The sequence below is a fragment of the Sesamum indicum genome, linkage group LG11, assembly GCF_026168435.1.
Source record: "Sesamum indicum cultivar Baizhima isolate 11 linkage group LG11, ASM2616843v1, whole genome shotgun sequence".
Classification (NCBI taxonomy): domain Eukaryota; kingdom Viridiplantae; phylum Streptophyta; class Magnoliopsida; order Lamiales; family Pedaliaceae; genus Sesamum; species Sesamum indicum.
The window spans coordinates 3994104-4021921 of NC_142667.1; the positions used below are offsets into that span (position 1 = coordinate 3994104).

The window sequence follows — 27818 nt, forward strand, 5'->3', positions numbered from 1 at the left end:
CTAACTTAAGCATCGGAGTGTCGTCGGGACGAACCCAACTAGCTTGTTTGTTTTATGCTCAGGTTTACCAGATTCAGGGAGGTGACGTGGTAAAATCGCGATCGTTGATCATGATTGCACGAAACGAGCCGGATCAAAATTCAACCGCAGAGATCATGACTTAAAAAGCTCTTGAACGTTTTATTACAGTGTCCATAAGTTCAAAAACTCACAATTCTTGTTCTCAATTTTCATCACTTATTCTCTTTTCATGAATGCAGAAACAAAAAAGAATTGAATAGGAACTTTCTCAAAGAGGGTCACAAAAGCCATGAATTACTCCTCCCATTACCAGCAACAGACGTACGATCCATCATCTTTGACCCAACAAATTTATGACCAACCCGCAAATGATTACTATACTTATTCTTATCCAAACCCTCAATACACCAGTGTTCAACCGTATTCGTATCCAAATCTCATTGTACAACCATCACAACACGAACAACAAGAGCTTCATCCACCAGGGGTCACCGCGCTGCCTCCGCCACCTCCACATCAAGATCAGTCTTCTAATTTTCAGTACCACGCGCATACTGCTGCCGCTGCAGTTCTTCCTGTGGGCCCACAACATGGGGGAGTGGATTCGGGTATCGGGGTTGTTCATCAGCCGGTATGGATGTATTTTTATTTGTGGGTTTTCCTTTTTTGGTTGGATTTTTAGTTTATTTTTTGAATAATTTTCTATTGATTGAAATAGTGTGATTGATCTAATTGTTCACTATTTGGTTTGACGATGTGAAGATCTGGGAATACAATTCAGTGTGTCTTTTTATTGCTTTTATTCGTTAAGAATTAAGGATAAAATATACTGATAATTTTTGTATGTGATTTTATAATGAGAAATTGAAGAGGTTTCAGAAAGGAATTTCAATTTATTTATCATCTTCTGGGAATTATTCGTTTTTGTTTTATACCATTTATCTATTCTTAAAAAATTAGATTGGATTTATCCTATGGAAATAATAAGATTCAATTGCTTGGTTATTTTTGTTGAATTTGATTCTGGAAGATCTCACCCTAAATGCAATATTAATTTCTCTCCGAGCTTTGTCTTTTGGCTAATTGAGCAAAGTTGTGTATCTCCAAGTTGACAGTATTTTGCTCAGCTAATTATACCACATATGGAACTGTTTTTTCTGAATTACATTATCTTTAATGGGGAACCATGGAAGATGGTGCATTCTGCAAGAAACTGTTGGTTCATGAGATTTATAATTTACCTTACATCTACCTGGACAAAGTGATAAAGGTGAGCTTGAGTCTAAAGTATACTTAAGCTCAAGGTTTGCCCTATTGTCAAGACGAACAGAGCCTGGACAACCGTTGTACAGCTGAAGTTTTTATTATACCTTGGATCATCTTGCCTAAAGTTGTTTTTGTCCTTTACAGAAGTGCATAGTCAAAAAGAGCTAGGAAGATCACGAGATTCAGTATATGCATATGTATCATCCTTTTCGATATTTCCTTGTTCCTTCAAGGGTCAGGTTGGTAGTTGATATCCTGCTCATGAGCATCAGTGTCTCATGTGGGTTTTGGTTCATATACGCAGAAAATAGCAGAGATTCAACAACTTATCTATGAGAATCATCATTAATTTCCTCCAAAAATTATACAAAAGATTTTAGGCTACGCTTGTTTTATCCCCTTAAAGCATTTCTAATCCATAGTGGAATATGCATTTGGGAGACTGATTTTGGGAAAACATAATTTTTGTTCTCTCAAATGCATGTGTGTCTATATATATGGGAAATAGTATTTTTAGTCCCACAAGTTAGACCCATGTCACTTTTGGTCTCATTCATTACGGCATTAGCACTTTTAGTCCCATAACTTACAAAATTAGCACTTTTGATCCTCATGCACTTTTCCATCTACAATTTAACGATATAGGTCGCATGCCTAGCATGTTGCTGTTAAGTATTTTTTTATTGGACAAAAAATTGGCCCTTTTTTCAATACTAGCATATGAGTGTTTCATTTAGCCTACTTGATTCACTTGTGGAAGACATGATTCTATGTGTTGCTTCTACTTGGCTTCAACTTATAGAAATATGGGAAGGTTAGAATTCAATTTTTGTGAGAGAAGAAAGAAATCACTATGCTTTTTGCCCTAATTTCCTTCAAGATTTATTTTTCGCCTCAAATATAGTTATATTTTTTTCCAGAAAATGGCTCCAAGCTAGAAAATAAATCAATTTTCGCTCCAGCAAACATACTTAACGGTTGCATGCTAGGCACGTGCACTACACCATTAAATTGTAGACAAAAAAGTGGATGAGGACCAAAAGTGCTAATTTTGTAAGTCACAGGACTAAAAGTGTTAATTCCGTAATGAATGAGACCAAAAATGAAACAGGCCTAGCTTATGGGACCAAAAATGTTATTTTCCCTGTGTATATATGTGTATTAATATTATATCATCCAATCATTATATACACAGATAAATACATTACAGACTTACATAGATATAGATGAAATTCATTTGGGGGAACATCATTTTTGTTTCCTCAAATTCATATACATATATGTATCTATGTATATATGTAATGACTGGATATAGGTTGATAGACACACACAGTTGTTAGCTGTGTCCTCATTAGAATTTAAAACATGTGCATGCATCTTATGTTAAATGTTGATCATGACACTGGTAACAACATATATGTGTATGTACATACATTAGATATTAAAACATTGATGTGGTACAACTAACAACAGATGATAAGGTAAATAGCATCTCCCTAAATATTTTTCTTAACATCCCTGAGCGGAAATCATATGCTTAGTACAATTACCCAAAATATTTCCAAAACACTCAAAATAAATACTAGACACTAAGTTTCTGTCAAGTCGTTATAAATTTCAGGTAGACATGTCAATCTACATGGCTAAACACGTATCGATTCCCTCTCTCGTTGTTAACAGATTGTATAGACAAACTTTATTTGCAGCTGATAATGCAGTGATCATTCTCTGCTTCCTAACTTATGTGATCGTGTCATTTAACTAGATGGATTCTTCAGTTGACATTATAATTGTTGTATTGTTGGTTGGCTATGGACCTATAAGTGGCTCTAGATTTCATAAAACGGAAGGGAAATTAGTATTGTAATGGGAAAGCTAAAATATACATTTATGAATCTGAATTGTTATTTTACTTGTTGGAGCCTTTGGTCTCCCACACCCTTTGCAATTATATGACTTTGACCTAGCCTCTCTTTTGGTCTCATGATGCATAAGAAAGATCATGAAATGTGGCATATCTACCAAAATGTTGGTCTTATTGATGAATTAATGCCTATGTTCATTGAGAAAGTTCTTTTCTAACTGGTCAGATTACATCAAACAACTAAGAAAGTTTTCTCTTATCTAGCGTGGATGGAACCTAAACCCTCTTTCTAGTGAATCTTTCGCGACAATGCTGAGATTTGCTAAGTTGTTATGGTACCGTTTGTTGGGAGATTCATACTGCACTGCTATCTCATTTTATTCGCCCCTTGTTGTGATCGACAGACTTTAGGTTGAAAGAGGTATGAGAATGAGAATGCAGATGCATAGAGCATAAGAGGAGAAAGCTAGTTCAAATGTTTTCTGTATGTGTATGTGCTCCATTTATACATTAGCTTTTGGGTGTCTGATTGAGATTTAAGTGGACATTCATTCAAAGATGTTTTGAGGAGCATATTTACATGAAAATAATTGGTAATATTCTTAAGAAACTCCTCATTCAAAACTTAGTCAACTCCTAATTTTGGTGGTGCATTACCTATTTACATGGCTAGATTATTTTTAAAACTTAAAAGATTTGATTACATTATAAGTTCATTGTAGTAATCATTTTGGATGTTGAATTATGTCTTTTACATGTTTGATACTGCTTCCCTGCTTAAATCTCTGCTATCTTTTATATTTTTTGGTTTTGGAATTATGTTGTGGCTGAATGGTCTTTTGAATATCAACCTGGGGGATATGTATAAAATTTTTTGTCTGTATCTTCCAACAGGAGTTAAATAAGGGTAACATTTTTCTTTATGTGGCTGAAGGCACAGGCTTTTTCTAGCTAGGTCTATGCGAATTGTAATTTGTAATTTTTATGTTGTGTCTTATCTATAGTACATTTTTGACCTAGAATGCCTCATATATTTTTCGTGCAAAGAATGTCCTCAACTACAAAAAATATTCTAGTGTTCCAACTATTAGTTTCCTAGGATGGTGCTACATATATTTGTACAAATTTTGCCTTTTGAAAAGAGCAAGTAAAATTAAGTTGCATTCTTGAAAATCTATTCATATGATTTTGCAGATTGTGCAATCTTCTTACGAAGGTTTTAGCATAGTCAATGGTGTGGCACCCCTTGGAGCTGCCCAAACTCATCTCAGTCCTCAGCCAAATGTCCGGGGCCGACCATATCGTGTTCGGGGTCGAGGCAGAGGCCGTGTAATGCATAAGCATGTTGCAGCACGTGGTCAGGAACGAACAATATCCACTCAAGGTGGATCGCACATCCAAGGAGGATCTCTTCCACCCATGGCACAACCATATGCATCAAGTTTTGGCCCAATATCAACGGCTATTCATAGTCCAGCTCATATAATGCCTGCTTTGCCACCTCCAAGACTTGCATGGTGTGAATTCTGCAGAGTTGACTGCAATACCCTTGATATTCTTGAACAACACAAGAATGGGAAAAAACATAAAAAGAAATTGAAAGTTTTTGAAGAGTTACAAAATCTCAACAGTAGGGTGATTGGCAGACAAATGGAACAGATATCTTCTTCTCAGTTGAAGCTAGAAGTTCCTCTCCAGTCTGATGAGCGGTCCGAAAAACAAATTCAACAAGAGAGTTTACCTTCTCAAGCTATTAATGAAGACAATAAAGTTGCAGTTGGAAATAGAGAGCTCGAAGATGCAGAACCTACTGAAGAACCAGGAAAAAAGGTGATAGATCATTCTGAAGGCCTAGCACATGGATTAAAGCGTAAAATGAGGGGTGGTAAAGTTGGTAGAAGAACGAGGCCTTGTGATCGATCGAAAAGGACTGTGGAGCCTCCTAAGCCCAAAGAAGTTATCCCCTTGGTATGCGAATTATGTAATGTAAAGTGTGAATCTCCAATTGTCTTCCAAAGTCATTTGGCAGGAAAAAAACACAAATCGAAAGCTAAGCGTTTCCTAGGCCAGCAAGAAACATTCGGACAAGAAGTTCTTCCAGCACTACGACCTGCAAACCAAGATGCTAATGCTTTTCATCAGCAAGGATTTCGTAATGAAAATACTGGTAATAAGGCTTCCACAGTGGAAACTAATGTCAAGAGCACTAAGTTGGAGGCAACTGTAAGTCAGCCACAAGCACTTGTAGCAAACTCTGGAGTTCAGATTCTGGTGAACATTGAAGGAATTTCAGAAGAGGGATATCCTCAAAGTGGAGCTCAAAGCGATTGTCTAGTGGGTGCTCTAGTTACCGAACAAGTGGAGGGTGTAGTTACGACTGGGACGTTGGAGCCTGTTACATCTCAAACAACCTTAGATGGGGCTTCTGTTTGAACAGAGTGTGATTGTTCTATCCCTGGCTCAGGTTGATCATATATAGCTCTCTCTCTCCCATCAAAGGGTATAACTTTTTGTCGACCCATCAAAACCATCTTATCCAGGTAGCTTATTGACTCGATTCGTTTACCTGTTTCTCTCTGCACATCCTGTGATAATGCACTGAGTTTCTACGTAACCATTATGTGGAACTATTTACTTGCTAACTTTTTGGCGCGCACCAAATTGGAGAATTTTAAGTTCTTAAGTGTTGAATTCTTGTGCCTATGGTTACATATGGTGAAACTATGATGTATGGAGATGGAAACTAGTAGAACTTTTCACTCGATAATTATGCAGTCAGCAACCACCAGCGTGGTGGTCTAGCGTTTACGTTCTTAATACTCCACTTGAATGTCGTGATTTCAAACTTTCACAAAAAATGTGGAGTTTGCTAGAACCGCCATTCTATAATTAGAGAGGGTGTAAATGTAATTTTAATTTTTTAAGAAAAATATAATCTCTTGGGATGTAAAATATAATTAATCATGATTTTTATAATATATCATACTTTTCTTTTTTGTAATTTTTGTTTTTAGGGCCTGGATAATTTAGTACCAAAAGGATATTTGTGAAAGAATCAGTACGGCCTCGAAACGCAGCGAAAGCATTGAAAATTAAAGAATTTAAAATTGGTTTCAAACGGGTGTTTCCTTGAAGTTCTCGGGCATTCGGTGTTTGTCAAAAGCATAATAATAAAAATTTAAACATGTTGAACATGTGGTTAGAGGATGAAAACTAAAAAATATAATTTAAAATGAGACTCTACATTTTCGTTTCTTTAGTCGAGTAGCAACATGCGTTGTTGCCTTTATTTTTCTCCCGCTCTGTTCACATGAGAGTTCAACGTAGAATTCTTCTAAATTGTCCACACCACAAAATAGAATGAAAATTCTAATCTATTGCTAGATAGAAAAGAACAAGAAGAGAACAATTCCAAACAAACATTATTATTTAGTGCTTTTGATTTGTTTAAGTTCTAAACTTGAATCTAAATTAAAATAGAACACAAAGGAGAAGTTAGGAGAGCTTTAGGGGTTGTAATTTTCGTGGCTTAGGGTGAGAGTGAGAGCAAGCATGATGCACTCAAGTTGTGTGTGTGGTTTTGTACATTACATACAAAGTGAATTCCAAATCCGAACCACCAAGTTTGCCTCAAAGGCAACGTATATACACACTTCATATAACTTCCAACCATGATGTATAACCACCCTATAATCCTCATCGTGGCTGGTCATATGGTGTGGAGGAGTTGAAACTCCTCCTAACTTGCTTCAACCTCTCTCTTATGGATTTGGACTTCAAGTTGTGAACCGGTCTTGATTTAATCAAATTAATCACACCCAACTAAGGTCTATTGGGCATTGTATCAAATATAATTAATTTTAACCCAACTAAGTCCAAAGATTCATTTAGTTCAATTAAATAAACCTAAGCTGAAACACTAATTAATTGATCAAATCAATTAATTAAGTCGGACCTAATAAATTAATTCAAATTAATTTAAAGGTGTTAAGTCTAAAATTAATTAATCTAATTAATTAATTATTGAGCTATCCATCTAATGGATTTTTCAATAAATGATGCAATCATTTATATTCTCCCTTAATTAATTTAATCCAATTAAATTAGCTCTTTTCTTCTAAAATTAATTCTAAATTAATTTTACCAATTCAATAATGATTTGTGTGTGACGCTTTAGGTTCATCCTCAATTAGACTTGGGCTTATGTCCATCACAATAATTAATTTAATTTAATTTAATTAATTATTTTTAATTAACCATTAATTAAAAATTCCCGTCACCATGGGTAGCGATCTAGCAAGGGTCCATGGCATTAGTGACTAGGTGAACGTTGGCGTGAATATTTAGGCTTTCGAGTACCATACGGGTACGATCCTTCCATCATCCGTCTCCCGATCTAAGTTTACGGCATGGAATTGGGCGTTGGTTCCCATCCAGGACTAGACGTTATGCTCAATAACTCAAGATGCATTTACTTTATTGGTTGATGTACGAAACCATTCCCTACTCAACCAATTGTTGTGGCTATAGACTCTAAGAGCTCGAACCATCTCATAACGCATAGGAGACTCAACTGTCATATACTGATAGGTGACGGATTCTATGTTGGAATTCACCCTTTTCACTACATATTCTGAGTGCACTGGACAAGACTTATAATGACCACATCAAAGATATGGTCATCTTTCGCAGATTTAAAATACAACCATTATATGCACATGACTGTCATGGTTCCTCAAGTTCAAGGACTAATCTCATACTATTGGAGTTGGGAATTTCAGTCATATCGAACAAGCCTCTAAGATTTCCATATGACAATTCCCGCAAGTCAGTTCAATCAAGTGACAACCTTCTCAACTAATCCACTAAATTGTATAGACGTCCAACATCTGTGGCTGATGAAATACGACACTCATCTATGGATGCAATACTTAGTGCATGTCTCCATAGTACTCTCGATACCCAGTAGAGAGGTCCTCGACTTGGAACGTTCCAAACCAACCCTAAAACGTTGGTTTCATAGCTGCAATCTAATGCGCAACCAACTAAAAAGGATATGTTGTGATGTTAAATTACCGTTCAACGTAAATAATAAGCACAACAAACATATAGTGCCACAAATGAATGTATACTACATTCATCAAGTTAATATCACATTAATAAAAATTACTAAATAATTCCAAAAACTGTCAATTCAATTAACTTTCTGATCACCTATTATAACAACTTGCACACACTTTAGGGCAACCCTTTCTATTAGGAGCGTCACCCTAATTTCTCATTCTATGTAACAAATTATATTATTATACTCTAGTATAATAATAAATCATAATTGGATTGAAATACAACACTTTGAATAACATTTAATATAAATTATAATGGACTTCTACGATATTTGTTATAATTATAATTTTTTTATTTTTTAAAAAATTATGTATATTTTTTTGTTATTAATGGTCATTTAACAAATATTCTCCTATAATGTGTTGTCACAAATTGTATTTATTAAACGATTGTTAATCTCAAAAATATTTATAATTTTTTAAAAAATAAAAAATATTTATAATTATAATTTTTTTTTAAAAACCCACTGTAAATTATCCGAAAATTTATCTCGTAAAATATTTTCTTTACACCAAACATGAAACTAAAAAAAAGAACAAATTTTATTAAACTCTCTTGAAATTCACATAACTATAACTACCTAAAGAAAACTCACAAATATTTCTTAAATTATTAGTCGTCTACAAATGACTCCTATAATAAACTCTTACCAAAGATATTTATTAGACCTTAAAGAGTATTTATAATTTTTAAATAACAAAATAATATTTATAATGACAACAAACATCTCTTTTTTTTTTAAAAAATAAAAAAAGGAAAGTAAGGTGAAAAATATGTTTGTCTTCTCTCGTTAATACAAACTCCCGAATTCCCGTTCCCCATTTCTGTAATCTTCATGATCAACTCCTGCTCACGCCTGGAAATTCGAATATTCCGATGAATTCCAAGCAGCAACTCCTCGACTCCCTCACCGCCCACATCTCTCTCTACCACTCTCAAATCCCCGAGCCCCACCGCACCCCGAACTCGGGCACCCGACCCGCCCTCCTCCGATGGTTCTCCTCTCTCTCGGTGCACCAACGCCGCTCGCACCTGACGATGATTGACGCCAACTTCGTTGCAATCCTCCTGCAGATGAAGCAGAAGCTCCAATCGCATGGCTCCGGTCGTTTTATCATCCTTCCGGACCTTCCCCAAGACGGCGATTCTGCCCTGCCCACGCTCTGTTACCGGAAATCGGAGGGGCTTTTGTCGCGATTCTCCGAGTTCAATTGCGCTGAGCGCGCGATTCACGAGGCGGTGGAGTTGTTTAGCTCGACCGAGGGCGAGAGGGATGGGAAAGGGAATGAAGTTCTTGGTCTTGACGCCGTGTGTTTGGCTGAGGGTTTAGTTGGGGATGTGAGTAGATTTGTCGAGATTATGGATGAGATTACAAATGGGGAGTTTTTGAGGGGAGGGGACGAGGGGGAGATAGCAGAGGAGTGGGTGGAGCTGGGATGGTTGAAAGCGAAGGGATATTATAGTTTGGAGGAGTTTGTTGTAAACAGAATGGAGGTTGCTTTGAGGTTGGCCTGGTTGAATAGTAATACTGGGAAGAAAAGAGGAGTGAAGTTGAAGGAAAGGTTGAATGCTGCTGGTGTGGCGGCAAATTTGTTCTGGAGGAAGAAAGGTTGTGTGGATTGGTGGGAGAAATTGGATGATTCTGTGAAGAAGAAGGTTTATTCTGCATACCTGGGAAAAGCTGCACGCTCACTGGTACTTTGTTATAATTTAAGTTTTTGTAGATGTCTCTGTTTGCTATGTGCTTCTTTTAGTTGTGTGCATCTCTGTGTTATCTTTTTGATGCATATGGTGAAAAATGAAATTGCTGGCTTGATTCTTTGGCGCCTTGTTTTTTTTTTTTTTTCTAGAAAGCTTTATGTGGATTATGTGCAAGTTGATTAGTATTTTCTGTTAGTTTCATTTTTCTTTGTTGTCCTTCCTTGCTGGTTGTGTGTTCTAATATCTTATCATTGCAAATCTCAGACATCTGAGCTAGTAAAGGGCAAACTTTGCGTCCCGAATGATAAAATGTGGTGTTTCGATGATCAAGATAAACAGTTATTGAGATGGGATAAAACTTCACTGGGTAGTCAAGAAGCTGCAGTATTCCGAGGAATAGATTCAAAAATTAAATGGAATGCCAACCCTGGACAGGTTTCTGAGGATCTGTCTCCATTATATTGTATATTCAATAGTTTGTGTATTCTTCAGGTTGTTTCAACTCTGTTTTCAGCAGCTCAGTTTGGTGGATGTGGTAAAGAGGAACTTTTTTTCAGCTCTCTGGATACTGTAAATAGCATCTCTGACATTATACTAAGAAAATTGCGGGAGTTAATCATGGTTATTTCTCTGGATTGCACAAAATTTGAGTTACTAGGAGAGGGAACCACGAGTCCTCTTCCAAAGAAACTAAATGAAAAACATGCAGCAAATAACCGTAAGAAAAAGGGGAAGAACCACAACAAAAAGTCAAATCCTGTCCCAAGACCTTGTCAAGATGATTCAAAACCTACTGTGCCTTCTAAGGTATACGGTTGCTCTGACACAAAAAAGTACCATTTAAAATTAGAAGACTCTCTGTGTTCCAAAGTCTTGATTGATTCCGTTGATATTTCAGGGTAAAGGAGAGAGAATATTGTGTATCAACAAGGAAGATATTAGACAATCAAATAAGTTCGACTGTGAAGTTCCAGGAAAGGATCTTGCAGAAGTGAAAGATGTAACGGTTAAACTTGTTTTGCTCTTTATATGAAAGTTAATGTACATGAATAATAGTTAGTTTCTAACTGATTGGCCATCAGCAGGAACCTGTTAAAGGGGTTAATAATGGAAAATTACGAGGTGCTCCACGGAAAAGTAGGAAAGAAAGGAAAAAGCTGAAAAGCTCTGGCTCCAATAGTTCGGAGGTTGGTAGTTCTCAATCAAGATGCAGCAGAGTTTCTGCTGCCTCTGTTAATTCTCAAGATGTATCCTCCATGTCTGATTGGACTTCTGGAAACAATGTGGTTCAGATTGACAGGCCTGATGCAAATCCAAATTTTTGTAGTAATTTAAGTACAGACGATATCTCAGAACATGCGAACAATGGTTATTCTACTGAAACTGATGGACGTCTCTGCTTGAAACGCCATCTATACTTGGACAAGAGTGTGCATAGTGGTGCTGAAACTACTGGGCGTGATTCTCAGAACTCTGGATCGGATTCCGGTGCACCGATTGAGCCTGTTGTCGAGTATAATGACGAGATGTGCACTAGAGTAGTTGGATGCAGAAGTTATGTGACAGGTTATTCAGGAAAACATATTATTGGTGAACCGGAGGGAAAAACCTCTCTGGTTCAGGAGCAAGGTAGTCTTGGTGTCCTTAGAGTTGGGTCCATAAATTCGCCAGCATACGTTTCTTATGAGTGGCCCAACATAGCTCCAATTCATCTTTCAACCAGTACACATCTCCCTGCTGCCACTGACAGATTGCATCTTGATGTTGGTCACAATTTGCAGAATCGTTTCCACCATTCTTTTGTACAAACTTTACAAGTACGAAATTCTCCTATTGACAATGCATATAATGGAATTATATCTAGACATTTGCCAATGAGTTTAGACTGGCCTCCTGCAGTGCGTGGTGTTAATAGAATAGTTCCATCAGTTACTTGCAATTATGACTCTGAGTTTATCTCAAGGAGACAATCTTCTTTTCATCAAGGCATCACAGCTCAAAGTGTGCAATGTGGTGCTGCCACTTCTGAGGATGAAAAGACCATTTCCAGTGAACTGATGGACTTTCCTGATGTTGTAAATTCACAAGAAACAGTGGATGAGCATGATAAACACTGGATGTCTGAAGAAGAGTTAGAGACACATGCAGTTGGTGGGATGGATTATAGTCAGTACTTTGGTGGTGGTGTGATGTACTGGAATCCTTCTGATCATCCAGGGGCCAGTTTCTCTCGTCCTCCTTCTCTTTGTTCAGATGATAGCTCCTGGGCTTGGAGAGAAGCAGATATGAATAGGGCTGTTGATGATATGGTTGCCTTCTCCTCCTCTTATAGTACAAATGGTTTGACCTCTCCATCTGCTGCTTCTTTTTGCTCTCCATTTGATACTTTGGCTCAGGGTCCTCTTGGTTATGTTATGCCTGGAAGTGAAATTAGCAGCAAGGTTCTGCATTCTTCCTCAACAATGACTGATGTTGGTGCAGAGGAGAGTGTCTCAGGATCTATGCCCAATATTCCGGGTGATGGAGAAGTGAAGACTGTGGATTCACTTCCATACCCCATTTTGAGGCCAATAATCATCCCAAGTATGTCAAGAGAAAGATCAAGATCAGACTTCAAGCGTAGTTATGATCTTAAAAGCCCTTGTGTTCCTCCAAACAGACGCGAGCAGCCTCGGATTAAGAGGCCACCGTCACCTGTAGTGCTTTGTGTTCCACGTGCTCCTCGCCCACCTCCACCCTCTCCTGTTGGTGATTCAAGAAAACAAAGGGGTTTTCCTACTGTTCGATCTGGTAGCTCAAGCCCAAGGCACTGGGGTGTCAAAGGTTGGTTCCATGATGGTGTCAATTTTGAAGAAGCCTGCATACCCATGGAAGGGAATGAGGTAGTTTGGCCTTCTTGGAGGAACAAAAGCCTTTCAGCCCATCAGCTGACGCAGCCTTTAGTAGGAAGATTGCTTCAGGATCGGCTTATTGCAATTTCCCAGTTAGCTCGTGATCAGGAACATGTATGTCTTTGTCTCATACAGTATTCTTTCTTCTGCTGGCATTCCAGGTTAATGTTCACTCCATTTTTCACTTTCTCACTTGTCTTGATTCCTCAGCCAGATGTTACGTTTCCTCTGCAACCCCCTGAACCACAGAATTCTACCACTCGCAAGGCATCTCTGCAACTGATTCATGATATTCTGCATGATGAAATTGACTCTTTCTGCAAGCAGGTATAGGGTGCTGGATGACTAGCATGTATTGCGTTGGAATTTGAGCGGCTATTACTAGATGCTGTTTCTCACGAGTTACTGATTCACATAGTTATTTGCAATATTGAAGGTAGCTGCTGAGAACTTGATCAGGAAGCCTTACATTAACTGGGCTGTCAAGCGTGTTACACGGTCTCTCCAAGTCTTGTGGCCTCGCTCTAGAACAAATATTTTTGGTTCTAATGCAACTGGTTTGTCTCTGCCATCTAGCGATGTTGACCTCGTGGTTTGTCTTCCTCCTGTGAGGAATTTGGTGAGTAAATGTTTATCTTTGGGTGGTTTGTTCAATTTTCTTCAAGCGATAAACTATAGAAAGCAGACCTCATATGCAGTTTTTCTCAGGAACCTATTAAAGAAGCTGGTATCTTAGAGGGACGCAATGGCATTAAAGAAACTTGTCTTCAGGTAGGCAGGATGGTACAAAATTACGTTGGTTATAATAATACAGAAGCAAGCTTAATTTGATCATTTGTATAATATTATAATCCAACTTTTTGGATTTTCACTATATCTAAATTATTGAGTTAATTTCTTCTGGCTTTTCTTGTTGCAGCATGCTGCTAGATATCTTGCTAACCAGGAGTGGGTCAAAAGTGATTCTCTCAAGATTGTGGAAAATACAGCTGTACTGCCACCAACAAAGTTGTCTTTTCTTCTATTAATTTCAATCTGTGTCTCATGCTTTCCTCCTCATTTTCATTGCTTTTAGATACCTATCATAATGCTTGTCGTGGAAGTTCCTCTTGCTCTCATCTCTACAACTATGTCAAATGTTCAAACACCTAAGGAAGAAGCAGATCAGGTAGCTTCTGAAGATGGCAACCCTTTTCAGACTGATGCAGCTAGTTTGGAGGGCACTACTTCACCAAAGTGGAGTAAGATAAGGAATGGTGCTAATGATGGATTCAAATCAGTTCGTCTGGACATTAGTTTCAAGTCTCCTACGCACACTGGACTTCAGACGACTGGACTGGTAATTGTTTGTTGGGAAGTTTTTTTATGTTGAAATTGTCAAATAGTATTCTGCTGCTTGTACTTTTCTAGAACTTTTGGAGTCAGATTGTTTCAATTTGACTTAGCCTTCAATATGTTTTGCACTAGTGTCAAAGATGCATATTTGGTCATTTACTCATTCTGATACTGTTGGTTCTCTTTACAGGTTAAAGATCTTACTGAGCGGTTTCCATCTGTAACGCCTCTTGCTTTGGTGCTAAAACAGTTCTTGGCAGATCGTAGCCTAGACCAGTCCTATTCAGGTGGTTTAAGCTCATATTGTCTGGTAAGTTCCTGTTGTAAAATTGTTGTATCCTAGGTTTTTTTCCTTTACCCATTCAATGATAGCTATCTTAGTTCTTAGAATATTTCACATGTTTAGTTGTAACATACTTCACATGGTTAATGATTTTTTGAAGCTATTTGCTGCCTAGCCCTGGTGCCTCTTGGGTACTTGACTTTCTGGCACCCTTTGGCGGTATAACTTCTCGCTGGATTTGGGCACTCTTTTGCATGTTTTTTGTAGTGTATGTTGCGTTTGATTCTCTTAAATTTGAACCAAAAATTGGAAAACGCAGAAGCAAGGGTGGTGGTACCTTTGGCGTTTAATTGATATTAGGTAATAATTGTTGTTTTAGATACTTGTACCCCAATTCACTCTTTTGACAATTAAAAATGCCTTCTTTTGTACATCTTCAAGGTATCTCCACTAACCATTTTGCGTCAATCTCTCGTTCTGCTCACCAGAAACTTAAGATTCCCAAAATTTCCCGACTTGCCAGCATGGAAAGATGAGTAACAATGATGTGAAGTTGATCTTTCTCCTGCACTTCTGTTATTTGCTTCGTTGATTAGATAATTGAAGGATGCTTCTTATAGATTCTATCATATGTATACAATCTCTTCTGAGGACCTTAGATGGTTTCTGGAATTATTCAATTGATTTTCGCAGTCAAATTGGTTTGTGCCCAGCGTAACTGAAAAACCGGAGGTGTTTGTAGTTTTTGGGTGGAAAAAGAAAGAGTAGAAGTGGAGACAAAAGGTAGAGAGAATTGAAGAGAAGAAAAAACATCATTGATCATTCTCTCTAGATTCAACCTCAAGTTAGGTCTGTGATTTGCCCTTATGGTATATCTAGAGGCATATATTAAAGATGAAAGAGCTTTTCAATTGTTTAAGTTTTACCTTGACCAACCCCGAAATATGTTCTTCGGCAATCTGTCTCGTCTTTCTGCAAGCCAACCTGACTTTCTCATCAGTGCTATGCCCTATTTTAAGGTGGCTAATGCATAAATCCTGTCAGATGTTAGTAAATTTTAATCTGGTTGATCTACTATGGGCTTCTATTGAACTGGGGTTGTGCTGACTCTATTTTTGGTGGTTCAACTTATACTCTGACCTCTGTGTCTGTAAAGGATCAAGAACTTGCTGTGATACTCTAAAGAACTTTCAGGCTCAAAATTATTTCTGTTAATAAATTATCAGGTTATAAAGTGAAACACCTTTAGGTTCAAGGAGGAGCATGCTAGGAAAAAAAATGATGTAAATAGAGCAGGAAAAGATTCATAATAAGAGTAAATTCCCAAGAAGTATGCAACTCTGGCAGTCTCTGATTATTCTCTTGCCACCTGTAATTCTTAACCAATGTTTTATCATTTTGGGTAGTCATAAGCTAATTAGTGTACTACTGTACTTTTCTTATTTTGAGACATTACTGTAGCCATGTTCAAACTGATTGAACTTGTATTCTCAATTTTAATTTACAAGAATTTTTTAACGGTATTATTTTGACATATTAGCATATATATGTCTGTTGTTTATTCAAAATGGCCCTGGCCTGTCTTCTAGTACAAATGGCACACACAGGTGTCCTCATCCTTTTTTGCTGTTTGATTTCCTTGCATCTTAGCTTTCATTTGTGACATCAGCTGCATATACCCCTATAAGTCCTCGTTGACCTTTTCTGTTTACTATATGAATATGTGAAGTGCATTGAGAGCCACTTTTGCAAATTGCATCTCTCTAGAGTTCATGTTTCATGATACGTGTGTTTGCTCTTTATGCCATGCTGATCCTTTTCTGTTACTCTTCATTTGACAGATACTGTTAATTACACGTTTTCTGCAGCATGAGCATCATCATGGCCGACCTATCAATCAAGTATGATTGGCTAACATTTATGCGAAGAGTTCTGCTTTGTATTCTGATAAATGCATATTTGCTGTGGGTTTACATTTTTTTCTGGGCAGTGTTGCTCATTGGAGCATGAATAGAAGATCATATCTCAATCATGAAACATCTAACAACTGGATACTCTGATTTTGGTATTTGATTTATTCTTATTATTCAATGTTTTCGAATTCTTACTCAATACTAGTCGCAGCAGGATTTCTGCAGCATGTGTTTACAAAATGTGGATGGATAAACACAAACATAATATTGAAATTAACATCTCAATTTGTTTGAGGTATAAGGTAATGTGTCTTACAGTTGACCATAGACTCGTCATTAATCTAGCCACAGGATTAGATAAGGAAGGTAAGGGGAATGGCTTATAGCCTACTGTTCTCCCATAATAAAAGCAAGTCTGTACTTTGTTTTTTCATCTTTCTAGGTGTTTGCTTGGACCCTTTTTCTTACAGAAAAGAATTTGAGTTCCATTTTACATGCTATACTGGAACAGTAACAAAGAAGTGTTAAGGCCTATTGCTCCATAGTTTTCTATTTGTAAAACCCTAATGACAGCTATGTGAAGTTGGACCAATTTTATCTTTTTTCTGCTTGTATTGTTAATAATAAGTGCATCCAAACCCATACATGTACATGTTTGTGTTATGTGAAGTTTCATTGTTCTATTCTGTACTATTATCATACACATCTATCATGGAGCTATCAAGCCCCTATTACTCAGTTTTTATGTTAACAGAAAAACTTATCCTATAGTTTTTCTTAAAAGAAATCATATTTATGTCTGAATTTGATTTGTTTGATTAACATTATCTTGTAGAACTATGGAAGCCTTCTGATGGATTTTCTATATTTCTTTGGGTAAGTCAAAGCTTGTTAGAAAATATTTAAGAAGCATTTTCAATTTATTTTCGGAAGACTCAGTTCCAACCAGACAAATCTATTGTCAGCCATCTCCATTCAATTGTATTTTCATTTTTCCATACCCACTTTGTGATTGGAAAATATCTTAACTTCCATGTCGGTCCAAATTTGCTTCAGGAATGTCTTTGACCCACGACAGATGCGTATTTCAGTACAGGGAAGTGGATTATATTTAAACAGGGAACGTGGATGCAGGTACCAGAAGAGTCTGTCTTTGCTTGTTTTCATGAGCTACATTTGCTTTATTAACTAATTATCCTTTTTGCAGCATTGATCCACTTTACATTGACGATCCTCTATTTTTAACAAATAATGTTGGGAGAAATTGTTTCCGTATACATCAGTGTATCAAGGTCAGGGAGGCACTCTTAATTTGAGCATCCCCACTGCTTTAATATCTTTCCCTTTCAGTAAAAAGTTCATTGAAATTTTTCTCTGCCTGCTGGGGCTTTTTATATCCTCTATAAGAAATCCAGTACTTCAATAAACTTGAACACGAAACAGTGAACCCCTTAGTATTTTAATTTGAAACTAAGAGTTCCAATCTCCTGCTTTATTCAATATTTGTTTATGTATTACTATAATTTGACTAGAAGGTGAATGTATAGACTTTAGGTATGAACATATGCGCATTGTATTCCGTTATAATGAAATGACGTAGGGTTCCCGACACATCTATGATAGTCTGAACATTTTCTTGCAAGTTTGTAACATCAGTGTGTCAACCATATCTGTCATAACCTTCAGTCTTGGGTTTTACTTGTACAAGCTGTGGACGTGCTGTGATATCTGTTACCATGATGGCAACTTTACCCGGACGGAAGGAAACTATGATGACACAGAGGCGAAGCCCACCTGATGCTTTACCTTGTCTTCTTTTTTTCTTTTTTTCCCATGTTTAGAAAAGAAAATGTTTTCATTTCTATATGACTATTGTCCAGATGAGGAGAATCTATTGTTCATGCCCTGATGGTCCGTTTGGTCTTATGTTATTTTAGCTATGGCTTCTTCCAGAGGGGAAGAATCTATTTGCTCATGCTTTGTGGTTTCTTTGCTTTCCTTATTTTAGCCCATTGATTTAGGTTACTTATATACTTGCGTGATGCAGGCATTTGCTGATGCTTATGCGATGCTGGAGAATGAGCTCACATGCCTCCACAATGAGGAAAACCCGGATGTCCAACCTACCTGTCAACTGCTCCCAAAGTTAATTCCGAGCATTGGTCATTTGGTAGGGTCTTAATATTGCCGGAGTGATTAATCTTTCCAAGGTATTTCGGGAACCCTCTGGATTTTCTGAATTACCACTGTGATGGTTCTTCCTCCCTAGTGTCATAACCACATACTACCAGCAGAATACAACTGAACTCTTCCTACTGCTTCCAATAGTACCCCGGAACCTTCTCCAGCATATCACCTAGTGCTAGAATTACCAGAACCGCCTCTAAGAGCTGATACTGAAGTCAGCAATATCAAAACACTCACATATTGAAGATAGGATTAAAGACAGAAAACAATGTCACATCCATCCAAAAGAAAAACAAATAGGTAAAGACCAGTGTGCAAAATCTCCAGAAACATACAATATGGCATTGGTTTTATGCTCTCACAACCCTCTTCTTCAAAAAATGAAATCTGGTTTTTCTTTAGACGAACAGAATAGGTGATGAATTAATAAATTGTAGTCCAGTTCACATTTTAATTTGATTCTGAACCTAATGAACCAAACCAGTAACTGAAATTTTAAACGTAACACAAGATGTCTGGAGCGTAAACAGGTAAGTGGTTATTTAGCTACATACTCGATCATAGACACTCGATCATAAACACAAAGATAGATCTGTGTTTCAGCACATAATTATGTGTCAGTTTATACCAAGTTTACATAGCTAAAGTGATTTTCTGGATGCTGAAATATTTATTACTGATATATGAGTCTTGAAAAGTTTAATGGGCTAACTGAGAAAGTTGCTGAAGCTGTTCAAAGGGGTTTTCTTTTATTTGGAGTCAAATGTGGGATTTATATGTAGAGAATCCGAAAGTGGTAAGATGGGTTCAAGAAAAGAGAAAAGAAAATTGTCAACTGGGTGCTGAGCAATTTGTCCTTAGGCCAAGGGCTAATGTCCAGTCTGACTTACACTTGGTTATTTGGTATTTGTTTCCATGTTGTAACGTAAGATATTATCCTTGTGTCGTGTGTTCTCTGTCCAATTACAAGCACACTGTATCAACTATGATGATTATCTAATCAATACATGCAAGCAATGGAACAACTACAAGATGTCGACTTTGGAGACTCTTTGTATCAACGTGAAGAAAGTTTAGCCCTTTGAAAATTATATCGATAAGAAATAATATCTTCAGCACATCTGTTTGAAATGTGAAGACGTTTGGCTGTAAAGATAAGACTTCAAGGATGAACAGATTAGAGCTGATTGGTGTGCAACGATAATATGAACAGTATCTAGCTTCTCATTCCTGGCATTTACCTTCAGGACTTGTATGCTTCTGCTTCACGTTGATTGCTCAACGCATTGGGGAAGATTGCCTCCGGCTGAATTGAAAGCTAGTTGATGCGAAGAAACTTCCATTGGTTTTTGCTCATCAGGCTTGGGAATCCTAGTGTTCAAAGAATTGGTAATTGAGGTGCCCAATGATATGCAGTATCCTAGCTCACTTTTCACTGTCCAAAGCCAGCTTGAGGAGCAACATATGCAGTAATTTCCCTCATATACCTTGTGTACTTGTAATATTCACAATCCATTTTATGCTTTTGCAAGATTCAGAAGTATTTATCTTCCACTCGCATCTTGGTACAGTTTGTGGTGTCATCAATTGGCAGACGTAGAAGCGGCATATTCAGATCTGAGGAACTCGTGGTCCTTTTTGCTATTGCAACTGATCCTCTCTAGATAAAGGTAAATGAATTTGCAATTTCTGGCACATCCACAATACGACTTTGGTTATATATGCTAATTTCATGCATCTACACGCTCTTGCTCTGGTTCTCTGCAGACAGGTGCTTCAGTAGGCATGCACTTGAAACATCATGCTCTCCAAGAAGACGGCCATGGAAATTCTAGGATTCTACTAGAAATACATGGTGACTGATTCTGATGCTTCAACACCACAGGGCCACAAATTATGTTTTTAACAGGGGGAAAGAAAGACCGCGAATATTTATAGTTTGAAACATGTGGAAAATTGAGTTGAGCTTATTGGAAGATCAGAGTCCAGTTTCTTTATATGGATTTACAAGTGTAAAGCTGGACTTGCACTGAGATCTCCCTCCCAAGATTGGGGGTCCTGTGTAGGCCGTAACCACTCCATTTTGAGAGAGACTGCAACAACAGAAGTCTCCGATTTTGAGAGAGACTGCAACAACAGAAGTCTCCGAATATGAATGGAGATGCACGCATGGAACACAACTTATTTGACGGTCGGAAGCCGTGTGTTCTTCTGAGCTTTACAAAATCCCTTCCAAGATAATTGCTACCTCTGTATCTCAGTTTTCAATAGGAAATTGAAGGTTGAAAATACAACATAGCTCTACTTCAGACTGAGAAACACGAAGCCTACAGTGCAAGTTGAAGTGACAATTCTGAGAGCTTGAACAGGGGAAAAGATCATGGCAAATTACTGCAAAAAAGTATAAGAAAACTGCTTATTGTTTAAAGCACAAGAACTTAAGTTGTAAATTTGTAACTAAACTTTTCTGTCTGTCGTTATGCATCTTCACATTCTATGTATTGATGTCTAGATATGCACATTTAAAATGAAAAAAAAAAAAAAAACACGCATGATAAAAACCTAGCATTACAATTGAAATTACATAAAAAAATTTCATGCGTCAGCATGTGCCGGGACTTGATTGATATGCACATTGAAGGATCTCCAGTACGATAAGAACAGATTCAAGAGTCTCCCCTGATAACTAGCTCAACTCCTATAGCTTATCCCTTGGCCTATAGCTTATCCTCCTTGCAGTTCCCCTGGGAAAAAGCTGATATCCTTTTTGCTGACAAAAGCTTGTAACTTACCAACCTTGTTAATCATCTGGGAAAAAGTCGACATCCTTGGGTGGACCTTGCCGGAGCTTGTTCTGGAGTTCCACCTGCTTGGGTATAACAAGTTCTATTCCATTCCCCGAATATGAAAAATATCTTTCAAGCACCTTCTGCAATCATACATAACATTGCATCTCAGTCTGGTGACTGACAATACCACCATGTTTTATCTTACTACGGTGACACCAAGGAGTTCTTTAACTCAACAGGTAGTTAAGCATGAATATGAAAGAAAAAATAGTTCAGGTATAACAATGTTGCTTATTGCTCACCACAGCAGCATAAGCGTCAATCCTCCCTTCACGAGCAGATCTACTGAGGCCCCTGAACATTCAAAACAAAATATATGATGCTCTACCTTAGACTTCATCCACACATTTCAACGAAATGCTATAAAACAATATAGCATTCTAGTTGAGGAGATGCGCTGGGATTGGACAATCGACATTGGTTGTTAATTAGAGATGGATCAGAAGAGATGTTTACTTGGCTATCATATGGTCCAGAGCCTCGGCAGATGTTCCATGCTCATCCTGCAGGTATACTCTCCACCCCCTGATGCAGAATCAAGATCCATGATAACTATGACATTGTTCTAAGACCATGATAAGATAACCAAGAATTAGAGCCACTCGAACTACAGAAATGAAAAACAGATTAACAGAGCAATAAAGCTTATAAGAAATCACATTCACATCTCTGTATGGGAGAAAATAAACAAAAGCATATAATTGAATTGAACTCTGGCATAATCTATTATTAACATGTAAGTATTAGTCAGAATACTTGATTATTGGTCGAGTGCTATTTTAGATATCAACTTCATGTGAGTATAGGAACTTTCTTGACTTTTTTTTATTGGAAATTCATAGCTCGTACACGCCAGCATTTCCCTATAAACAACCTCTGGGAAAGAAGAGATCTCTACATTCTAGGAAACAGATTATAAAGCTATCCTTTAGATTGAGTTGTTCGTCTGTCTAGTTATTGTTGTGCTTATGTTGGTTTTCGTTCAACTATTTTAACCTCACGAGATCAACAAGTAGCAGGAAATGTACCTCTCTGCAGCTCGAACTGCAAGCCTCCCAGCCACGCTACGGACTTTATTCGATTGCTCTGTCTCATTCCCTTGACCAGACTTTGGAAGCCCAATTATAAATTCATCAACTTCCTAACAATCCATACAGATTCATCATCTTGCAAAATATTCAATCCACCCCATATAAAGCTAATATCAAGAAAATAAACTCTGAAAAATCCCACATAAAAAAAAAGGACAATGAAAGCAAATTCCTTTCTTCTCAAACCTGCTTTTCAGCAATATCAAGAAGTCTAAGCTCAAGCTTCTGCCCTCTTAATTCAAGAACCTAGCAACAATACCACAAAAACCCATCTCATCTATTCATACATAAACGTACGACACATACACACATAAAATGATTTTGTACGCGTCAGGAGTACCGTTAAAGGGCGAATGGAGAAGCCTTTGCTAAGGGCAACGCCGGTGCGGGACAATCCCAAGTCTACCCCTAGACTGAAGCCGCCCCGCCAAGACGGATCGCGCTTCCGGCGAAGGGCATTTGGGGGAATTTGCTCCTCCCATGGCAATGAAACTGATGCTGCAGCCCTTGGAAACAATTGGGTTCTTCTAGGTAAAGAAACTGAAATTCCTCTTTGAATTTGAAGAGGGTTTAGAGTTGCGAACTGAACTGCCATTTATTCTTTCTTTATTTCCTTTTCCCCACTTCTTTCCGCCAGTGGAGCGTTGGTGTAGTTCATGATGTGGAGTGTATTCAAGAAAGGTAAAATCCACTTTACCCCCTCTATTCTAGTTTTTTCTCACTTTCTTCCCTTTTTTTTCTTTAGTTACATTACTTAAGCCCCCGTACACTCTTATAAATTCTTCCATTGCACCCTATCTCAAAACAATAATCGTGTAAAAGCTAGCAATTTAGTTCAATTAATTTTATAAAATAAAATACTTATTATGAAAGGATAATTGAATAAATTACAATGACCTCTCCTAAATTTTGGTATAGTTATAAATATTTTTCGTTATTTGAAAAATTACAAACACATCCCTAATATTTGATGAAATTATGTAATTATTGGATGGAAATATGAGGTGGATTAAAAAGTTTGAAAAATTATCCATTTTGTTGATAAAAAAATTAGAAAATTTTAAAAATAAATCAAATGATAATTTTTAGTTTAGAGGAGCATTTTGGTCAGTTTACCACAAAAAAATGGATGAAAACTTAACAAAGACTAGCAGAATGGGTTAATTGTTATACGATTGAATCAAGGAGCTATTAGTAATTTTTCAAATAATAAAAAGTATTCGTAATTATGTCAATTTCAAGAGAGGTATTTGTAATTTATCCTATTATAAATTACAAATTCTTTCTTCATAGGCTTTCTATGTTATTAATTAAGAATTTTAACTTAAAATATAACTATTTAAATAATTTTAAAAAATCAGATCAGGTTGTTTGGTGTTTTTTTTCCTTTTCTATAGTGAGAAAATTAGGTGGAAATAAATTCATTATAGCAATTTCTATTAAATAAACCTAACCGCTGTGAGGGTTTTTTTTTTCAATAGTTTGTTGAGATTGTGCTCAACTTATTCTTCATAACCCTACCAATATGATAGAAGTTGAGTTTAGGAAAAATCAAATATATTATTATAAGTTAATCACTGTAATCCCATAATAACAAATTTTACATCCTCACCGCAACTCTATTAACACACTAGAAATTAAATCCCGTCTCCACTAGCGCATAAAATTAATCCAATCTCCACAAGTTCAAATATTTTAAGTCACCACAATATCATGGCGTACTCTTTTATTTCGTAATGTAATATTTTTTCGTCTGAGTGGCACATTTTACACTCAACTTTCGACTAGTCTTTCAACATTGCAAGTCCCAATGATGACCCGTCATGTGTATTGGATATTTGAAGTTCACTAACACGACATCTGAACATCAACTGGTGCATCACCTTGTGCCCGTCCACTCGTCTATTCACAATGACCATGTTAGTCGAGGCTCATAGCTTCCCCACCCTTGCTTGTTTACGTGTCCATCCTCAACTAGCTAGTTTGCCAGCTATACATCTAGCCCATATTCTTGAGTTCTTCTGACACATCTCTCAATGGCGAGGAGCATCCTTGCTCTATCTTAGCGATGTAGGCTAATCCTATATCCAAAATTCCCATCTCATGCCCAACGTTAACCGAGTGCATCATCGGCCCATGTCGTCACCATGACCATCTTTCATTCTTCACCTAGCTAGGGCTAAACCATAACTCCGAAGCTCATTCAGTATGCCAACCTTTCATGCTAAACCATAAGCCCACATGGCATGTCCAACATGCCTTCTTGCTTGTCGGCATGATTTCCCAACTAGCTCATAGCGCGACGTTTCCACATGACCACATATCTTAGCCAACAAAACCTTGCGAACTCCTAGACCTAATAGCCCATGCCACGAGTTAGTTCACGAGGCATTGGAGTTCTTGCCTCACTCAATCAGCTTAGAGGTGTTGCCCTATAATTCCCACAGTATGTGGGGCAACGTTGCATCAACACATAGGCTCTTGGCCTAAATATGGGTCCGTACCATCACCTTTCCGTCCAGGGATTCCAAATACTCATTTGAGATATCTCAAACCAGCCCTTGGAGACCCCCACTGCTCCCAAAAGTTTGCTCACTTAATGCCAAACTGCACGGGTAGGGTTTCCATGCATACCCCCTTAATAATAAGCTTAATAAACTTTTTTCTTATTCCAACAATAGATATTAAATGGTCAAGGGATGCATTTTTTCCCATCTTTCTCGTCTAACCTCCAAATCACCTGTTGCTCGAAACGATGCATTGCTTACGAATTCTATATCATCTCTGCAGAATCTTAGCCCCATCAAATCATCCACTGGTAGGAAATTGCCCTCACAATACTTTGAAATTACTACACTACTATGACACTGGCAATCATAAAAAATCATTGTCGTTTTCTAACCAAATGGAACCGTCTTACTCAGAAACTTGGTGATGTTCCTAACACTGAAGGGAGTGGATCGGCCTGGGAACAAGCAACAAAAGTGTGGGAATGAAATTAATAATGAGAAAGTAGGTATAATTAAAATTTGATCCTACGACCAAAGGGTGAACCCTTGGTGGTTCTCGGACATTCAACGTAGTATGAGGTTTAAAATAGAAAATAAGAATTCTTTGCATACCAGGCTATAGATAAACGAATGAAAGATGTCGCGTTATGTAAATGAAAATTAACTCTTTCATTGCATTTTAACCGACAAAGCGTATCCGACCAGTTTACCTTAGACTCCATAGGATAAGTCCTCTAGAGATGATCCACATCACACCAAAAGGAGAATGATCTTGATCTCCTTTCTAGAGGAAATCAAGATCAATTTGGACGAAGGTGATAAAAAATGAATCACACTATGAATTAATGTATATTCTTTTATTACAATTCTCTACAACTCTTCACTTGATACTAAATCAAAGAGAGCTAGAGAATTATTGGGATAGAGAGAGATAGGGGCCGACAAATTTTGTTAGGTAGGGTTAGAGATATGTTGTGTTTTCTTCTATGTGATATATTTCACATTATATATGGTCTGTATAGGAGATTAAATATATGTCTAGATTCATTCGACTCAATCTTATTAGGCAAGTCCCTCTCCACATGGTATGATCCAATCACACCATATACACTCAAATTGCACTTTTCAAAATCGCAACTTTGTCAATTTTAGTTTCCAACAATGAAAGTCAACCTTATAGCCAATGGGTCTTTATTTAGTGCATCAAAATTTCATTTTAATTAAATTAGAATAAACCCAAGGCCCAGTGCTTAGTGCAAATCTCTATATGATACTCGATGTTCAATTTTGAGATTCTTGATTTGGAACGTTTCAGATCGAATTCTCATCAATTGATTTCATAACCACTATCCAATGTGCAATCCAACTACATGGATTGTCTAAATGGTCTGTGGGCTTTGTTTTGATATTAATAGATTTCAACATAATTAAATGTGACATCCATAAAATTTTATAGATAACTGAGAGACTAATTGATATTTGTTTAGAAATTCAAATCTAATTATAAATAAATTATAAGTTGAGATTCAAATATATTAAAACTTGAATGATATACATTGAACTTCATTATAATATTTGGAAGCAAATTATATTAATTAAAAAAATAGGTAGGACGTAAATTGGTATTTTAAAAAAAATTAAATAAAATAAAAATAAATAAATAATAATAATAAAATATATCTATGTATATATATATATATAGAGAGAGAGAGAAAGAGAATATAGCAGGTGGTGGGCCATCACCTCCACCGCCTCATCCCTTTATTTTGAAACATGAACTTTGCATACACACACACACCACAAATTACAAAAGCACACATTTTCACACATTCACGGACATAAACAGGTATGTGAAATTTATAATTTTAATTTATATAATTATTTTATTTAATTAGTTTATTTACTAAATGTAATTTATGTTGATAGACGTAATATTTAATTGAAAAATTTTATGAGTTTGACCATTTAAATTAGTGTGTAATTAAATAGCACATTTGACTTAAGAATATTGTAGTTGGTTAATTAAATTATAAAGTTAGCTAGATTTAATTATTACTATAGTTAATTTACTCAATTTTATCGGGCCTATTGACTAAATAATAAAATTCTATAGTAACAAGGAATTGATAGAAATTCATAGAAATATTCGAAAACTATATTTAAGAAATATTTAAAAATTATATCTGAGAAATATTATGATTATTAAAAAGAAAATGAGTTTCTCATGATAATTCAATTTAGGAATGTTATTAAGAACGATAGTTATAAAGATAAGAGGGGTGTGATTAAATGAATTCTTAGGAGTTATTTTGATAAATTAAATATATACCTTGGAAGCTTAAGAAGGTTTGTTATTTAAAAGAAAATGGAATGAAGGGTTGGTTTTCGATATTATAGAATATTAAAGATTTGTGAAAAATATATGAATATTATATAATATTTTATTTAAAATTTAAGATATTTATAATTTATTAGTTATATATATATATTGTAATTTACTATAGAACACGAGAACAAAGAACATGGTTGAATTGATTTTTCTATTAATGTAACCATTTGGAATTTCAGGTAAGTATAATTAATTGCATCTATATATATATATATCAACGTGTCTACATGGGATTTGCTTAGGAACTGTTGCGTGTTTAGTTGAATTATATGGTTGTTTGGAAAATGATCGTTATTGGTTGTGCCTATGGTTGAGTATACTACATATATATGTACGGTGATTAATTATGAGAAACCTCTATTTTGTTGTTGAATAAAAATGAATGATGGAGTTG

General features: G+C 36.6%; 3 protein-coding genes across 12 annotated transcripts; 2 read left to right on the forward strand and 1 right to left on the reverse strand.

Moving 5' to 3' along the window:
• Positions 1-257: 257 nt before the first annotated feature.
• LOC105173303 (uncharacterized) lies at positions 258-5918 on the forward strand. Its single transcript, XM_011094995.3, has 2 exons — positions 258-652; positions 4346-5918. The coding sequence occupies exons 1-2, from the start codon at positions 311-313 to the stop codon at positions 5582-5584; spliced, it is 1581 nt and encodes a 526-aa protein (XP_011093297.1). The 5' UTR covers positions 258-310; the 3' UTR covers positions 5585-5918.
• Positions 5919-9033: 3115 nt separating this feature from the next.
• Positions 9034-21086, forward strand: MEE44 (Nucleotidyltransferase family protein). Of its 9 annotated transcripts, none has more exons than XM_088875340.1 (19): positions 9035-9970; positions 10241-10783; positions 10875-10976; positions 11059-11163; positions 11269-12981; positions 13078-13194; positions 13304-13486; positions 13576-13638; positions 13787-13858; positions 13943-14206; positions 14393-14512; positions 16327-16386; positions 17234-17274; positions 17455-17532; positions 17606-17690; positions 18446-18608; positions 19833-20054; positions 20157-20255; positions 20353-21086. In XM_088875340.1, the coding sequence occupies exons 1-16, from the start codon at positions 9152-9154 to the stop codon at positions 18578-18580; spliced, it is 4500 nt and encodes a 1499-aa protein (XP_088731466.1). In that variant the 5' UTR covers positions 9035-9151; the 3' UTR covers positions 18581-18608; positions 19833-20054; positions 20157-20255; positions 20353-21086. The 9 variants fall into 9 exon arrangements, with proteins under 9 accessions (XP_088731468.1, XP_020553323.2, XP_088731469.1 ...); XM_020697663.2 differs by having other exon boundaries at positions 9036-9970; positions 11062-11163; XM_088875338.1 differs by having other exon boundaries at positions 9036-9970; positions 11059-12981.
• Positions 20962-23193, reverse strand: LOC105173304 (uncharacterized). Of its 2 annotated transcripts, XM_011094997.3 has the most exons (6): positions 22866-23190; positions 22712-22771; positions 22463-22575; positions 21891-21959; positions 21677-21728; positions 20962-21514 (listed from the first exon to the last, which is right to left on the reverse strand). In XM_011094997.3, the coding sequence occupies exons 1-6, from the start codon at positions 23118-23120 to the stop codon at positions 21386-21388; spliced, it is 678 nt and encodes a 225-aa protein (XP_011093299.1). In that variant the 5' UTR covers positions 23121-23190; the 3' UTR covers positions 20962-21385. The 2 variants fall into 2 exon arrangements, with proteins under 2 accessions (XP_011093299.1, XP_020553326.1); XM_020697667.2 differs by lacking the exon at positions 22712-22771 and having other exon boundaries at positions 22866-23193.
• Between the last annotated feature and the right edge of the window lie 4625 nt (positions 23194-27818).

Bases quoted from the DNA above. Each gene is read 5' to 3' on its own strand.
- LOC105173303 (XM_011094995.3), top strand. From the start codon at position 311: ATGAATTACTCCTCCCATTACCAGCAACAGACGTACGATCCATCATCT. The intron at 653-4,345 runs GTATGGATGTAT...ATGATTTTGCAG, and splicing joins TCGGGGTTGTTCATCAGCCG to ATTGTGCAATCTTCTTACGA.
- MEE44 (XM_088875338.1), top strand. From the start codon at position 9,152: ATGAATTCCAAGCAGCAACTCCTCGACTCCCTCACCGCCCACATCTCT. The intron at 10,784-10,874 runs GTATACGGTTGC...TTGATATTTCAG, and splicing joins AACCTACTGTGCCTTCTAAG to GGTAAAGGAGAGAGAATATT. The intron at 13,639-13,786 runs GTAGGCAGGATG...TTCTTGTTGCAG, and splicing joins TTAAAGAAACTTGTCTTCAG to CATGCTGCTAGATATCTTGC.
- LOC105173304 (XM_011094997.3), bottom strand. From the start codon at position 23,120: ATGGCAGTTCAGTTCGCAACTCTAAACCCTCTTCAAATTCAAAGAGGA. The intron at 22,772-22,865 runs GTACTCCTGACG...TATTGTTGCTAG, and splicing joins TCTCCATTCGCCCTTTAACG to GTTCTTGAATTAAGAGGGCA. The intron at 21,960-22,462 runs GTACATTTCCTG...ATTCTGCATCAG, and splicing joins GCAGTTCGAGCTGCAGAGAG to GGGGTGGAGAGTATACCTGC.